This window comes from Lissotriton vulgaris, chromosome 9 (genome assembly GCF_964263255.1).
Source record: "Lissotriton vulgaris chromosome 9, aLisVul1.2, whole genome shotgun sequence".
In the NCBI taxonomy this organism is placed as follows: Eukaryota; Metazoa; Chordata; class Amphibia; order Caudata; family Salamandridae; genus Lissotriton; species Lissotriton vulgaris.
The window spans coordinates 32790128-32803997 of record NC_141697.1 but is presented as its reverse complement, the minus strand read 5'-3'; the positions used below and the strand labels follow the sequence as shown (position 1 = coordinate 32803997).

Below are 13870 nucleotides of genomic sequence, written 5' to 3'. Positions count from 1 at the left end.
ATATGCCCATCACTCCTGCCCCTCCACGCCACCCGCTGGTGCTGGAGGCTCCAGCCATAGGCCCATGTAGTCCGCCCACCTTTTCCATATTTTATAATGTTTTCGGGGACAGCCTCTAGCCTCGAACACTGGTCGCTCTAATCCCATGCAGAAGTCAAGTCCTTTCTTCCACCCAATCACCTTGGGAGCCCTGGGGTCTTTCCAGGCCTGCGCCACATCTCTTTTGGCTATTGTGAGGCCGAGTAGGAGCAGGTGCCTTTTGTAGACGTTACCTCCCACCCCATCCAGCACGTGCAATAAGCCCAGTTTTGATGTACGAGGGAGGTCCCGTCCCAGCACCTCCGACAGGCAGTCCCACACACCAGTCCAAAATCTCACCAGACCACTACAGTCCCATACCGCATGTAGGAGGTCCCCCTTTTCATGGCCACATCGCAAGCACGCCAGAGACTCAATCAGTCCAGCCCTCCACAGTCTCTCTCTTGTATAATAAGCCTGGTGTAAATATTTAAACTGTATTAGGCATAGGCGTACGGCTATAGCCGCTCCCTTGGGGGACTTGAGAGCCTCCCGCCAATCCTCTTCCTCCAGCTCCCCCACATCTCTCATCCAGCGATCCCTGAGTGGCTGCAGATCAGAAGAGCAATGTGTGACTAGTGTCTGATAGATCTGGGATATTTTCTTTTCTTCCAGGTCCCCCATAAACACCTTCGCCTCTATTGGGCTGAATTCAGGCAAGGCATCTAACCCCACAAGGACAGGGGTGTCTTAGTTGCAGATATCTAAAGAACTGTGTGCGGGGCATATCAAATCCATCACTAAGGTCCTGAAAAGATTTAAGTGTAGTGCCCTTCAGGACGTGGCCTAGTGTAGAAATACCTATCGTGTCCCAGCCTCCGAAGCCCCGCAACGCCACCAGTGCCGGTAGCTGCCCATTGTGCCAGAGCGGGGTCTCCCTCGTTAGTTTCCCCCACCATCCCATACGACGTAATGACTGTTGCCAGAGCTGAAAGACTACCTTTCGTCATTTAGCGTCCAAAGTGTGGATTTCCGCGAGTTAAGGTATAGCCCCGATACTTCACCAAAAATTCTCATTATTTCGAGGACCCGTGGCCCGGACCGATTCACATTCGTAAGAAAGAACAGAACATCATCTGCATACAATGCGATTCTGTATGTGGGTCCTGCCTCCCACTCAAACCCCCTCAGCTGCGCATCCATCCGGACCCATGCAGCCAACGGCTACATTGCTAGAGCGAATAGGTACGGCGAAAGGGGGAACCCCTGTCTGATGCCTCGCCCTATCGGAAAGGCTGCTGACGTCTCACCCGCCACCCTCACTCATGCCGTCAGGTCAGTATATAACAGCCGAATGTAGGACATAAAGTGCGGCCCTAGATTGAGATGCGGAAGGAGTGCGAACAGATATGTCCAGCTCAGAGAATTAAAGGCTCTGTCGATGTCCCCCAGTAACAACGCTGCCTGATCCCCAGTCTTACTCATCGCCTCTACTGCCACGTGCACGCGTCTGATGTTGTGCCGTGTCGCTCTGCCGGGCATAAATCCGGCCTGATCTGGGTGGATCAGGTCCGCGATATGTGGGAGTAATCGGTTCGCAAGCACCTTAGCCAGGATCTTGGCCTCTATATTTAACAGGGAAATCGGTCGATATGACTCATGACGATCCGGGGGTCGACCGGGTTTGCAGAACACCACTATTTCTGCATGCCTCCAGTCCGCCGGCAGAAGGCCCTCCTCTCTCGCCGCTTCCAGGGCAGCTTTGTAATGAAGTCCCAGCTGGAGGTGGTAACGTTTGAAGAATTCACTCGGGAAGCCGTTAGGCCCAGGGGCTTTGCCAGTATTGAGCTCTCCCAGGGCCGTACCCAGTTCCTCGGCCGACAGCGGGGCCTCAAGACGTTCCCGCATGCCATCCGGAAGCGCACGGGTGGGAGATCAGTTATAAATTTGCCAACGTCTAGCGCCGGGAGGGTATCCTGTGGGGCATATTGGGCCGCAAGGTAGCGAGCGAAGCTACCCGCCAGCTCCCTCGGGGCCGAAATGGAAGCCCCCGTTTCATCTCTAAGACCCGGCAGCTCCTGCGTCCGGAACACATTCTGACAGAGCCTATGGAGCATCGTACTAGATTTGTCACCCCATTGATATATTCTACTTCTTGTCGCCAGCCAGACCTGCCGAGCCTCATCTAGCAGCAGGGACGAATATGATTGCTGCGCTAATAATAGCTGCCCTACTCCCTCCTGATTACTCGCCACCCCGCACTGAGTCTTCAGCAGTTCCACTGTTGCTGCAGCCTTCACTAGCTCTTCTTTCTTTTTTCGGCGCGCTGCTGCACACCGGGCTATATCTACCCCACAAAGTGTGGGCTTCAGGGCCTCCCAGGCTGTCCGTATATCTGACACGGTGCCCAGATTTTCTTCCCAATAGCGAGCAATGGCTACTTCCATATGATGTTGGTAGGCTTCCTGCTGTAGGTTCCAGGTGGAAAGGCGCCACCGAAACGGCTGTCTCCCCTTGTCTAAGGTGATTTCTATCACTACCGGGGAGTGATCCGACAGGCCACGCGGCAGGATAGATGCCGAAACAACCTTATTCACAACGGCGGTTGGGACAAAAATATAATCAAGTCTCGAGAACGAGTTATGTACCGCTGAGACATAGGAGTATTCTCGTTCATGTGTGTGAAGATGTCTCAATGTATCTACCCAACCCAATCCTCGCTCCATATCATTCAGTTTAGTGGGGGTATCTACGACGGGGCCGCCCCTAAGTCTGAGACGATCAAGTCGACAGTACATGACATCATTCCAGTCCCCTCCAACCACTGCCAGTCCCTCAGGAATTTCAGCCCATATTGTAAACAGTTTCTCAATCAGAGCCCACTGTAATGGGGGCGAGGCGTATACACTCCCAATTATGATTGATTAAGAACCCACCATCCCTTGTATGAACACATAGCGAACCTGTGGGTCTGTCCACTGTCTCGTGTGGGTATAGGACAATCTGCGATGCATCAAGATCGCCACCCCCGAGATCCTCTCACAAATCCCGCGTGATAGACCTGGTCATAGCTGTATCTCTGCAGGCCCAGCGCTTTGTTGCCTAGTAAGTGTGTTTCCTGTAACAATAGGACATCCACTTTCTCTCTCTTGCCCAGCCTTAACACAGCACCTCTCTTAATCTTGTCAAGCATACCCCGCACATTCCAACTCATGACTTTCATCAAGGCTTTTGTAGGTGTCCTTGCAGCATTTTCAGCCCCCATTCCAGCGTAGACGCAATAACGTATGCAGCAGTGGGCACATTGGGCCTGGGCACCCCAACAGCATTGTCCGAGACATCCATGTGCAAAACAACTCCCCCCCCCCCCCCACCCCCCACTCTTCAGCCCCCAATCCCCCCTCCAACCCCCTACCCCCTTCCCCCATCCCCAATGTCAACCAACATTCCCCAAAATCATCCCCAACTCCCCCCCCCCATACCTCAGCAACGTTGAAGTACCTGTCGCCGTATAAAACATCTCCAGCCCCCAACGGGAGACTTGAGATCGTCTATGCCAACGGAGCCCCATAAACAACCCCGGAACGTCCCACCTGTCCCCTTAAAAGAGCAAACCTCCCCAAGTCTGATGCATGTGTCCGCCTTTTAGTCCATCCCTCCCCACTCAACCCGCATCCCGTGTCTATAAGTCTGCATTCGTCTGCCAGTGTTAGTGTTACCATAGCGTGAACCATCCTTGACCAGGCCTGGGATATCTGTTACTCAGCCTGTGCTGTGGTATACAAATCAAACAGGTAATGTGTGCCCTCTCGCCCCTCACGAATCCACTTTCGGAGAGTCTGGGGGGTTAGTCTCCTCCATGTCCCCCTTTTTTGCTGGGGATCGTTTCGATGAGCGAGATCTCCAGTTACTTCTGCTGCGCGAGCGTCGGGGCGTCCGCGGAGGCACTGCCGAGGAGGATGAGTCTGAGTCTCGAGCCGGTGGCGTATGTGGTCTAACTCGTACCGTCTCATCTGTCCATGTAAACACCTCTTCAGGGGAGTTAAAGAAGAGGGTGCGGGACTGATGGACCACCCGTAGACGAGCCGGATAAAGTAGAGCATATTGTATCTTAAGGCCTCGCAGGCGGGCCTTAGCTGCCGTGAAGGACTGCCGTTGTTGCTGCACTAGTCTTGTGTAGTCTGGGAATATCATGATCTGCTGATTATTCCATTGGAGGGTCTCTTTCAACGAGGCTTGCTTCAGGATCGTGTCCCGGTCATGATAGTTGAGCAGTTTAGCTATTACCGGCCGTGGACGTTCGCCAACCAGTGGCTTCTGGGTTAGCTCTCTGTGGGCCCGTTCGATGATAAAGCAGCGGGAGAGGGACTCCGGCGGGAGCCAGCTCTCCAGCCACTCGGTGAGAAAGGCTTCCGTGTTGCCCTTTTCGCAATCTTCCGGAAAGCCGACGAATCGTATGTTGTTGCGCCGAGCCCGCCCTTCGGCATCCTCAGTCCGGAGCGCCAGGCCCTTTTGTATGCCTTCCATGTTGGAAACCTTTTTCTTCAAGGTCGCCAGGTCGTCCTCCACTCCTGTAATCCGGGCTTCTGCTTCTGTAATGCAGGCCACTGCGTTCCGCAAGTCCTGCCGCAGCAAGGTAACATCAGCCCCAACGGCCCCAATATTGGCATCTAACATGTCCCGAGATTGAGTGATTGCCGCCAGGAGAGCTGCATTGTCTGGCCCGTGGGCCTGGTGGCCGCCCGAAGCTCCTGCTTTTCCACTTGGACCAGTGAATTTATCAATAGTCCCCTGTTTTGAGGTTCCACCGCCACTCCCGCCTCTGGTCACGGTCAGTGATTGATGGGCAGACGTCCGGCCAACCTCTGCGGCTCTCGTGTCTCCTGGCTCTCGCCACTGGGGGGGCACTCCCTTCCTCTTCAAGAAGTCGCCCTCCGGGGCCCACCAGCCCCACACCCCCTGTTCCACAAGCTCAGATAGTAGGCAGCAGGGAGTCCGTGCCATGCCCGCCAACCACGGCTACAGTGTCCGTCCTCGGCGTCTTCCCGCCAGACTCACTACAACTCAATACAACGTGCGTCTCTTTACTAAGGGGCCCCTTAGTCTCTGGTTATCAGGGTTCGTATTTAGTCATCCGTGGCTGCGGGGGCAGGCAGGTGTTAGGCCGCTCCAGGTTTGCTGTCTATCTCTGGGCTTCCGTTCCTCCTGCTGCCCCCTCGCTGTTTCGTCTGCAAAATGGCCGTTCCAGGTGCCCGACTCAGGGTGTCTTCTACCGTCCCTCGCTGCCAGAAGAGGCTTACTTGGTGTTGTGAGGGCTCGCCACCCGCGGTCCGCCTCGGCCGCCGAGATGTCCGTAGCTGCTGGCTTACTCCGGTAACTGCGCCCGGTCGTCACCATGCCTCCGTATCTGCTGTCGGCACGTTAGGTGCCCCCCGACTCCGGGTGTCCCCTCAGGCCGCCGCTCTCGCTTCTGGCCAACACACAGCCAATACTCCAGTGTTCGGCAGCTCTGAACCCGTTCGGGTCTGCCGCCGCACGCACCAGTGATCCGTCAGCACCGCCGGACCAGCGCCGGCGCAGCCGTCCTCCTCCTCGGGCGTCTCTAAACTCGAGGTCCCCGGCGCCGCTTTCTATTGTAGGCCGCTCAGGCTCCGAGCGTGGTGCAGCGTCTTCCCATGCTCCAATGCGGCTCAAAGTCGCGCCATGTCGGCCGATCACCTTACGCTGCACCACATCACACCGGGATACTGTCGGGTGTGGGGGAGGAAGGATAATTGTGGCGGATAAGAGAACGGCGGGACGGAGCTCTGTTAAGCTGCGTCCGCCATGATGGCTTCCTTAGCCACGCCCCCCCTCGTTTCCTGTTTCAGTGTCTCCAGCTGTGGGTGAAGTTGCTGCTCAGTAAAGCGCCACCTGAATTTCCGGTTGTAGGGGGACAAAAATGCCCAAAACCCTGCTAGCCAAATTAGAGGAGCCTCACTCCAGTGTCTCGGTGTATAAGTCAGTGGTGACCAAGGCTTTGGGCACTATTGGGCACTAATCCCAATTAAGGCTTATGTGCGCTTTAAAGTTTTGAATGCACAGATGCACTAGTGGCTTAGCACAAACTGTGGTCTTCCCCGGGGATGGGGGAGTGGGGCTACCTTTAGTGGGTTGTATTTCATAGACTACCAGTGATAATTGATATTTTCTGAGGGGGAGAGGGCCCCACCGAACCCCCAGGCTTCACTGGTTCTCACTGGAAATTGGACTTTAGGTTTAGGGACTTACTACAGCTAGAAACACTATCTTTAGGCCTAAAATGGCCAGAGTGATGGTTCAGATGGTTGCAGAATCAGAGCTACTTGCTTCACCAACAGAGACAGACCCTCTGCTGAAGTGTGCAGGCAAGTAACCTTCAGTACACTCTGCAACTGCGGATATTCACCTTTAGAGCATGGGTCGCTAGCAAATATTTAGAAAAGTGTTTCTGAAGTTCAGCATGTGTTGTGGTTCTTGTCTGGTCTGGTTGCTTTTAGGCCAGCTGGGCTTTGGTGATCTTGTAGCTACTGGGTGTTTTGGTGCCTTCGGTCATGTTGCATGCAGATTCTCAGGCAACTGATTTTGTTTACAGCTTTACAGGGCTGTCCATCTCCCGCCCTTGCAGATCACAGAAATAAGATGTCCAGGAACTGCACCTTGTCTTCAGCTTTACAAAGAACCACTGGCAATATCTTTCCATTACTCATTAACCGGACCCTTTTGTTACCCACACCTTCTACCTCCTACTGATTCCAGATATTAAATAAATACCACAGTTTGGATCACAATTTGAGAGCTGAATCAAAGAATGTGCAGCATTTTTTTAAAATGAGATGTTCATTCAATAGTGGACAAGAAATATCCTTATACTTTATAGGCTTCCAGATTAGTGCCTCCCTGACCAGTTCAGACTTGTCAAAGTACAGAGGACAGAGCCCAACATAAGTACACACTTGCCAAGGGACAACCATCACCAGAAGAAGAGAAGGGTGAGTGAGTTTTATATGGAAGACCTCTATGTAATGTTCTTCCAACCCGGCCACTGGTAGGAAGGCCCAGTGCCTCTGGGTAAGCATCATATTGGCACGACGACCAGTCACCTCATAGCATTTGGTGAGGGCGCAAGAGCCAACCTCACTCAGGTTGGAATATCAGTTTGTGACCCCCTCACTAGATATAGGTTCTGCTGATGGACAGTAAAGTAAATTCACGGAACAGCTCCAGTGGCCCCACAGATAGTCAAGTTCACAGGAGGAAAAACTAGGGCAGGTGTGAAAAAATATACAAAGAAATAAGGCAGAGTTTTTCAGTTCATGCAGAGGACGTTTGTCCCAGCAGGCATGTTCCTGAAAGGGATAGTGTGTGTACAGGTTGCTTAAATGCCTTTGGGAGGATTTCTGCATTTACCTAAACTTAAAAGGCTATATCTGAATCCTCACATTGCCAGTACAAGTATTGATCGTGTATGGAGATAATGCATGGAGATTTGTAGGTGTGGCATCAGAGCTAGCAGGGTAAGAATTATGATAAAGAACGCATATTCCCTGAACATTAAAGATGAAGGAGTTAACTTAAATTCATTGCTGCCGATCCTTGGTTGTGTATCGGAGCCTGTCATGTTAAAGGGGCAGGAGTACCTCGAACACGTACTATTTTAAGTAAATCATATAACTGCGAAGCACATTCCGTTGACTGAACTCCCAGAGGTCACTTATTTACATTAAATAGGTGGGGGGTATCTCGCCTTTCTTTGATTCTCTCTCTAGACTAAACAGACATCCCTAAATTCGGGCCTTGGCTGTAGAGTGGTAGGTGTGCAGAGCTTGGTGTGGTTGTGAAAGAAAAGCACTTAGTGGCTATATATGGTGTGCAGCAGTTCTGGCCCACTGCCGATTTCTGGATGTAATGTCCCCAGAAGGAGGAGTTGACACTATCTGCTTTGGCCCTTTTCTGATATGCCTTGGCATGTCACCTTTGAGCTTGACCTCAGAAGACCACTCAGAAGAGCAGAGGCCTTGGAAAACAGGATGTTAAAACTCTTTCTTTTGCAAAATGTTCACGGTTTCTTTGTAGATTCCTAGGAAAGAAGGGGACTTGAAGAAACAATTCTTGGTACTTGCAAAAATTTAGATTAGGGTGGGGTGGTGTTATAAGCTTGCATTTACTTGCTTACCAACATGCAGGATTTCTTGGCTCATGGTTTATGACCATTTACACTCTAGTTGCCACTTGCTTTGCTCCACACTTAGGGGGTCATTAGGATGGAGGATTTTCCGCATCCTCTGGGCCGGCGGAAGCCACCGCCGGCCCGGAGGATGCGGAAAATCCTCTGCGGACCCACCAGGACCCACCGCCACATTAGGATGGCTGGTGGGTCATGGTTTAGGTCCGCAGCTTTTCCGCCGCGGCTGGCTTACAACCGCGGCGGAAAAGCACTAAAATGGTGAAGGTGTCTCTTAGACACCGTCAGCCAGATTAGGATGTGCTTGGGAACATGCTTTTCCGCGGCGGCTTTTCCGCCGTGGAAAAGCATGTGTAACTGCACTGCAGGGGCCCATTGCGGGCCCCCTAGGTGTAGTGGGGGGTGGGGGTGCACATGGGGGGTACCTATGGTACCCCCCTGCATTTGCGTGCACAATGCAGCAGGCACCGCACGGTGCCTGCCGCTTTGTGCACGCAAATGCTGTGCATGCATTTTTAACATTGCTGCGGGTGCAGCTTGAAGCTCCACCCGCAGCAATGTTAAAAATAGAGGATGTGACCGCCACCCAGGCGGTCACATCCTAATCTGCACAGAGGGAACGCCGCAGCCCATGCGGACGTTCCCTCATGCTCTGGGGTCGCGGACGGACTCAAGTCCGTCCGCGATCCTAATGACCCCCTAAGTATGTCTATTAGGGCACATGCTTTCTCTGACCTTTGGAATTTATATATATATTGAAGTTTACATTCCATATTTATTCAAGTCATGTGGATGTGGCCCTTTCCTTTAGAGGTATGGCTTCTAACTCTTTGCTGTTATCTGTCCTCCTGCCTCTGCCAGAAACTGGATAAGAAGCTACGAGAGAACCTGCGAGACGCAAGGAACAGTCTATTCACAGGCGACAACATGGGAGCCGGCCAGTTCAGGTACTACGAATGTACAACTAGTTCAGGTATCACTAATCAGCAACTAGGTTTGGCATTACACATGGAACACTAGCTCTGGAATTACTAATAGACAACCAATTCAGGTATTATCTTCTAATGGACCTTTAGGAGGTATGTATACTCAACAACAAGAGTACATATTATACATGGACTATTAGTTCAAGCGCTACTGGGAGAGCAACTAGTTGAGTTATCAGTAATAGACACCTACCTCAGGGAGACAGCTAGTTCAGGTATTACTCATGGACATTTAGCTCATCTATTCCTTGCGAGCTACTCGTTCGGTTATTACTTGTGGACAACTAGTTAAATTATTACTGATGGACTACTAGATAAATTATTACTGATGGACAACTAGATAAAACATTGCTTACTCGCAACCAGTTCAGGTATTATCAGTGGGCAGATACTTCAGATGTTACTCTGTTCAACCACTTTGGGTATTACTAATGGCCTAATAGTTGAGATCTTACATGTTTAGAACTGGTTCAAGTACTGCTCCTAGGGCACTAGTTCAGGTGTGAACAGCCAGCTTGAAATTACTTCTAGGCCTGCAGTACGATTATTCCATCTGGGTCTTTTTGACCTGTTAACTGTCACTTCTGATATTGCTGAATGAATGTCTTTCAGGTATTTCAAAGGCTGTTTAGACTTTTGTAATTCTGGTATTACTCCAGGAGACTAGAATTCCAGGCAGGGTGCATGGGCCTGTAGTCCAGACTAATAAACCTGAGATGAGTTATTTACTACCTAGAGCCCTACGTTCAGGCATTACTGAAGTGCTTGTAGGACCATAGTTCAGGGTGGACTTGGGTCCGCCTTTAGCATTGTGCCAGCTCATACGAGTGGACCCCAGTTTAGATGGTGCTGATAGACCCGCATCACATGTTCTTTCAATCTTCCAGTTGAGGCTTTGCTCATAAGCCTCCAGATTCAAGTGCTACTCAGAAAGTCCGGGTTCTGGTACTGCTGCAGGACCCATGGTTCAGGTAATTCATGTTTTGCTCCTGGCTCAAGTCTGTTGTTACTCTCAGAAGTTATAGAAGAGGTAGCAGCATAGGGCTTCAATCAGAAAAAAACAATGTCTTGGGAGCATGAGGTCAGGCAGGTAATTAAAACAAAACCTATTCGAACCGGACCAATCAAAACTCATGCATTCAAACAAGAAGGAAAAAAACTAGAATGACAGAGTGGTTCACAAGATGTATCTCTTATTGCTTTTTCACTTTAGTTTCAATAGTTTAAATTGTAAAATTGAAGGGATAGCAGCGGAGAACTGAAATGAATCCTAGAAGGGATGGAATATGTAGTCCTTCCACTACCACACATTTGAGTGCGCTTAAGGGACAGATACATGTTTGCTAACTTACGCATTCCTGAAAGATGATGCAGTAGACTCAGTTTTGTCTTAGTGACCTGTAAGGAAAGGGCTGAGAACTGAAGGCAAAGCTAAATCAAAAGGGGCAAGGTGATATGGGTTTAGGACAGTAGCTTTGTCAAAGCCAGACGGACATGGCTGAGAAGGCGCACACTCATGATTTAATGCAGAGTTCTGATACATGAGGTTACAGCAGCTCATGTGCAAACACACAGCTTTAGATAGTGGCGGTTTCTATACTGCTCTAGAAAGCGTTATCCCTCACACATGAATGTGCTAGACGAGAGCAGCCACAAGTTCCTTTAGGAGACAAAAAGTAGCACAAGGCTTACGGTCTTTGGGGGGCGATATATGTCTCCAGGAGACGCACATAGAGGGATCACAGAAACACCTGCTAAACTCACTAGGGTACAAAATCATTGGGGCTACGACTCAGGGCGCTAAAACGAAAGGGGTAGGAATCATAGCTGAAAGGAGATTACCTATAAAAAACTCCTGTGTTAAATCCGACTCATTGGGCAGATGGGTGATTTCTGAATGCCACCTTTCCCCAAGTCCCCCTTTTACTGTATGCTCAATCTATGGCAGCAACGCTGACGACCCAGGTATCATTAATATGACCTCTCGAGAGCTAGCTCACTGGCCCACTCCAATAATCCTGTGCGGTGACCTCAACATTAATCTGCCACATGCCCGGGAAATAGGAAGAAAATGGAGATACAAAGGCAGAAAACCCTTGGCGCATCAAGCGTTAATTAATCTAGCACAAACCCACGGGCTGAGTGATGTTTGGTCTAAGCTTAACCCCAGACAACCTGGATACACCTATTTTTCGGCCCCACACCGATCATTTGTTAGACTAGATTACTTCCAGACGCGGTTCCTGCATGAGGGCGTATGGGGCGGAGCACCACCAGTCTCGGAAGAAGGAGAAAGAGATGAAAGGAGACTGGTGGTCAGAGACAGCGAGCGGCACTCTGGTAGCAGTGCAGCAGGTAGTGTACAGACACACCCTGCGCATGTGTGGTGGACGTACGTTTTCAATATCGCCCAAGTCACACATGTGCAGAGTGTGTCTGTGAGGCAGTAGTGAGGGCAAGCAGACACTACCTGAAGCAGCTGGTTTGCCAGGGCTTCGGTCGGATTTTCGGCTCGCCCGGATCTCTGACGTTGCTAAGTTTAGAAATGGGGGTGGGGTCGCACACTACTCCCACACCGGCGGTGTCGCCCCTAAGGACTCTGGTCAATGTAGTAAAGTGTTCGCGATGCATCATCTTTCGATCTTCTGCTATCTTCGCTGTCTTCGCCATCCCTGGACACGTGGTTCGGGGTTTCACCCCTCGTCAGCAGGGATAGGCAGTGTTCTGGGGTTGCCGATGGCTTCCAATATCTGCCAGGTATAGTACCACTCCGGCGCGTAGGTGTGGGATCCCAGGCTCGTCAGCCCGCTGCTCAAGGGAGCTTTAAAGTTACAAATGGGGGTGGGGCCGCACACTACTCCCACACCGGCGGTGTCGCCCCTAAGGACTCTGGTCAATGTAGTAAAGTGTTTGCGATGCATCATCTTTCGATCTTCTGCTAAGTTTAGAACAGTCTGCTAGTTCTAGGATCCCGCCTCCTCCTCTGACTGGATGACTGTTGATACAGTCACCCTATGACAATTGGAGGCGGGATTTCAAATACTGCTTCCTGCGCTGGTTTCATACTTTCCTCCTTCGTTGAACCAGCTACAACACGGTCCGTGATGAAGCTGATAGCTGAAAACAGTGAGTGCTTTTCATTTATTTATTTTTGCTGGTGATTTATATAGCGCGATCTCGACCTGTAGGTATCGGAGCGCTTTACACGAACGCCAGTTACGTAGCACAAAGACACATTTATTTTTGGTATGCACGGGGAGATTAGTGAATTGCCCAGAATCAGGATGCTGAGCCCACGCGAGGATCGAACCCGGTTCCCCAGCACACTAAGCTCCTAACACCACAAACCTGGACCACTGACAGCGGTATGGCACCTCGCGCAGTGGACTGCTCCCCGACCCCCACCCGCCTTGCATCGGGCTGCTCTTTGGCGGTGAAGTGCAGGGTGTACGTCTCACGATGGGGGGTCACTTTTAAGTGCTGCACCCGCCCCACCACTTTCAAAAGTCACCAACCGCTACTGATTACTTCCTGATCTCATCTTCCTTATTAGGCAAATGCACTATAGACATGGTCCCGCTTTTCATGTCGTACCACAATTTGCTTATCCTGAATATTGGGGGGTTGGGGAACTGGAAGGAGATACCAAGGTGGAGCTTCGAGAAAGCACTCCTACAAGATGCAGGCTACCGGGCTCACATGCAAGCCAGGATTCATGAGTTTCTGGAAAAAAACTTGGGAACGGCCTCTAACATGATAGTTTGGGACACACTAAAAGCGGGTATTCGGGGTGAGACTTTAAGGTTCTCAATTAGAAAAAACAAAAAAGACAAACAACTAATGACTGATCTACAGGAAAAGTTAAAAAGAGCGTAAACCACATTAGTTCAAATGGTACAAACTGGAATGGAGACTGAGAACACCCAAAATGAAGTTACACTCACCAAAGCAGAAATAGGGGCAGTGTTCGCAGAAAAAACAGCAGCTAAGTGGGCGGCTATGCGGGAAACTCATTATGAGTGTAGCGATAGTATTGGCCACCATCTTGCTGTCAAAACTAGGCAGCAGGCCGTAAGCAGCAAAATACTTACAATTCAACTATCAACGGGGATAGAGACCAGTGATCCTATTAAGATTCAAGAGGGCTTTCGAGACTTTTACGCAAAGTTATACTCAGAAGAAAACAACAGGCCAACTGTACTAGTAGAACTTAAAATTGCCAGCTACATACAAGACAGAGAACTCAGGCAGCTTAATCAGGGCGACTGCGCGCAGCTGGAGGTCATTCCGACATGGGATGATATTTCAGCAGCCTTAGCTAGACTGCCTGATGGTAAAGCCGCAGGAATAGACGGTATTCCTGTGGAGTTTTACAAGATATTCGCACCCCAATTAAAATCCATTTTTCTTGATGTAGTAACCGCTATATTCAACTGGGTTTCCCCTCCTGCCTTCTGGTCCAATGCCAAAATCTCTATATTTCCAAAAAAAGATATATCACCCTTCGAGATGGGTTCATACAGGCCAATTACTCTAATAAATTGTGACTCCAAGGTCTGTTCCAAAATACTCGCAACAAGAATATCTTCGGTAATATAGTCTTTGGCGTCAGAATGGCAGCACGGATTCATTCCAAAAAAGAGCACTACCGAGCATATTAGGA

At 50.4% G+C, this 13870-nt stretch overlaps 1 protein-coding gene across 1 annotated transcript in view; it reads left to right on the top strand.

The window, feature by feature from the left end:
* SCFD1 (sec1 family domain containing 1) overlaps positions 1-13870 on the top strand; it is a 709689-nt gene that overhangs the window by 140211 nt on the left and 555608 nt on the right. The window contains exon 9 of the mRNA XM_086936984.1: positions 9083-9168. Within this exon, the coding sequence (XP_086793110.1) occupies positions 9083-9168 (86 nt within the window). The remainder of the gene's footprint in view (positions 1-9082; positions 9169-13870) is intronic.